The following is a 2,533-nucleotide window of genomic DNA, read 5'->3' on the forward strand; positions in this document are numbered from 1 at the left end:
AAGAGGAAATTGGAGCGGGCGACGTGTGGTTGAAAAGTTCTCGTCCGAGGTGGAGGCATACAGGTCGACCACTGCACCTCCTGGCGAAATATCAGCGGGATCTTGCTCTGGATCAGCAGCCGTGCCAGTTTCTTCTACCGTGTTGCTCACCGTGACGCGTGGATGGGCGAGCTTGTGTTGGTACTTGACGGTGTCGACAATGGCCCAGGTGGTGCAGAGCATAATGTCCTTTCGCAAGGCAAGGTTGATGTTGTCGGACGCTGCCGCCGAGGCGACGGCTGCCGCTGTGGCTGGTGCAGATGGTGCAGCAGCTGCTGCCGTTCCCAAGTCCGAAGCGGCGGAGGTGGCCTCGGACGACAGCAACGATTGGGTCAGCGTCACTCGCTCGTGGTGCGTGGACGCGGTGCGAGCCGACTTTCGCTTGCCACCGCGGCGGCACAGATCTGCAATCGCAGTCACATAGTCGCGCGGGGTGAGGCGCGACGACCACAACAAGATAACGAGATCGGCGAGGCCGCGAACGGCAATGGTCAACGAGAAGACGACAATGAGGGGGTACTCTTTGTGAGAGGTTTCCGAGACATAGCCGTACTGCGCTCCCCAGACTGCGCCGGCAAACGTCCAGTACAGGAAGAACTGAGTGACGTAGCGCCGGCCCTGCGTGAGGACGCGGGATCGGGCTTCGTGGCTTTCGGGCAGTCCATTCCGCAGGGCAAACGTGGCGACAATGAGGACGACCAACGAAGCGAGGTAGAAGATCATGATTGGAATGTAGAAGAGGACCCACGAGAAGGTGTTGAGGTCGCTCGGACCGGTGACCTTGATCCAGCAAAAGTCAAAGAGCGAGTAGCCCCAGCGATCGGCGACGCCCAGCACGATGGCCGTGACGAGGCTGGTGGACCAGACGAACAGGTGGTAGACCTTCATGTAGTCTGTGGGCACAAAGAAGGGGTTGCGGATGGCCTTGAAGAGGTCGATGGAGAGCACGAGATACCAGCCATTCGAGGCGAAGGCCATGAACTGATTGACGAGAGCGAGCGTGAGGCACGCATTCGAGTCGCCGCCGGGCTCCCCGAAAATGTACACAAAGATGAAGCCCAGATTGAAGATAAAGTCGCACATGGCGCGGATGGACGCAATCTGCGACGGATGCTGGCGTAAGCGCGGGAAGAGCGCGTACGAAACCACCTGCAGGCCGCAGAAGAGCGCAGAGAGCAGCCCGCCGATAAAGTACAGCAGCGCGTGGTTGTTGTTGTCGCCAGTGTCCTCGTTCGAGAGCGTAGTGAGACTGCTGCTGTTGCTGTGGTTGAGCATCCCGACAGCTTGGAGCAGCAGCGGAGTGCTCAACGGCAGCGGATTCATTGGTGATTTTGTGCTGTGAACAACGTTTGTTGTGTTGTTTGTTTTGCTCGGATTGACTAAAAACAAGGAGAATCAGAATAATCACAAGAAGAAGAACAAGAAGAATAGAAAAAAAAAAAAAAAGAAGAAGAAGGAGTGCTGTCGTAGATTTTGTTGTTGTGTTGGTGATGGATTTTTGGAGTTTGTGAAGAAGAAGAGGGGAGGAAAATGGACGAGAAGACCGAGAGTGGGAAAACGTTCATGTTGCGGATGAAGACGGAATGGGCCCTACCAACTGATGGATGGATGTACTAGTACGGGCTCTGATGTGATGAATGAATGAATGAAATGGGATTGAGATTGAGGATATGGATGAGGATGAGGGTGAGAGTGAGACAGTCTTCGATTGTTGTTGGACATCCAATCCTATGAAAATCCGCGTCGTTCGAAGCCACCTTGTTCGCAGCCGCGACGCTGCTGACACAGTGACTGCTAATGCCAATGCTAATGCTACTGCTACTGATGCTGCTGATGCTGCAGGCGCCGCTCAAGCAAAAGCTCAAGGCGTAGTAGCTCAGGTGTCACCTCAGCTCTTTGAATTCTCGCCGCTTGACCAGGTTGGCACCGGCTTCCAACGCGTGCAGTGCGCGTGGTTCTACAAGACCAAGCTGGATGCAGATCGCATGCGCATCGCACTCGCGCTCGTGCTGCCGCGGTACCCGCACTTCGCTGGACGCATCATTGCCTGGAAACCGCGAAAGCACACAAGCAGCGACCCAAGCTATGCCGCAGCCATTGCCGCGTCGCATCCGACGTACCGACCCAAGTTTGGCTATGCCATCAACGACGCGGGCATTCCCTTTGATGAGGCCGTGATTCACGGAATGAGCACGGGAGACTTGTCGTGGGAGCGAACCCGAGTCTCGGACTCGTTCGAGGTCGCCAGGGCCGTCCTGATTCCCAAGGCAGGCGATGCGGTGTGTAGCGTGCAGCTTGGCGAGTTTGCCGATGGCTCTGGCACTGCACTCTCCGTGACCACCGTGCACTCGGTCGTCGACGGCCAGGTCTACTTTGCGTTTGTTGCTGCTTGGGCCGCCATGTATCGCCACATTCTGGGGTCTCGAGAAGCCGGTCGCCAACCCCGGATCTTCTTACTTCCCAAGCCAGTCTACCAGCCGTCCTTGATGATCTT

At 56.5% G+C, this 2,533-nt stretch overlaps 2 protein-coding genes across 2 annotated transcripts in view; one reads left to right on the plus strand and one right to left on the minus strand.

Moving 5' to 3' along the window:
• Positions 1 to 1,362, minus strand: part of CAOG_08653 (hypothetical protein) — a gene marked incomplete at both ends in the record, with an annotated part of 2,843 nt that extends 1,481 nt beyond the window's left edge. The window contains one exon of the mRNA XM_011271962.1: positions 24 to 1,362. Within this exon, the coding sequence (XP_011270264.1) occupies positions 24 to 1,362 (1,339 nt within the window). The remainder of the gene's footprint in view (positions 1 to 23) is intronic.
• A 407-nt stretch (positions 1,363 to 1,769) lies between these two features.
• Positions 1,770 to 2,526, plus strand: CAOG_03014 (hypothetical protein; the record flags this gene model as incomplete). Its single annotated transcript, XM_004363796.1, has 2 exons — positions 1,770 to 2,320; positions 2,406 to 2,526. 2 exons carry the CDS (start codon positions 1,770 to 1,772, stop codon positions 2,524 to 2,526), a joined length of 672 nt encoding a protein of 223 aa, XP_004363853.1.
• Positions 2,527 to 2,533: the final 7 nt, after the last annotated feature.

Source organism: Capsaspora owczarzaki, assembly GCF_000151315.2.
Source record: "Capsaspora owczarzaki ATCC 30864 unplaced genomic scaffold supercont2.4, whole genome shotgun sequence".
Taxonomy (NCBI): Eukaryota; class Filasterea; order Ministeriida; family Capsasporidae; genus Capsaspora; species Capsaspora owczarzaki.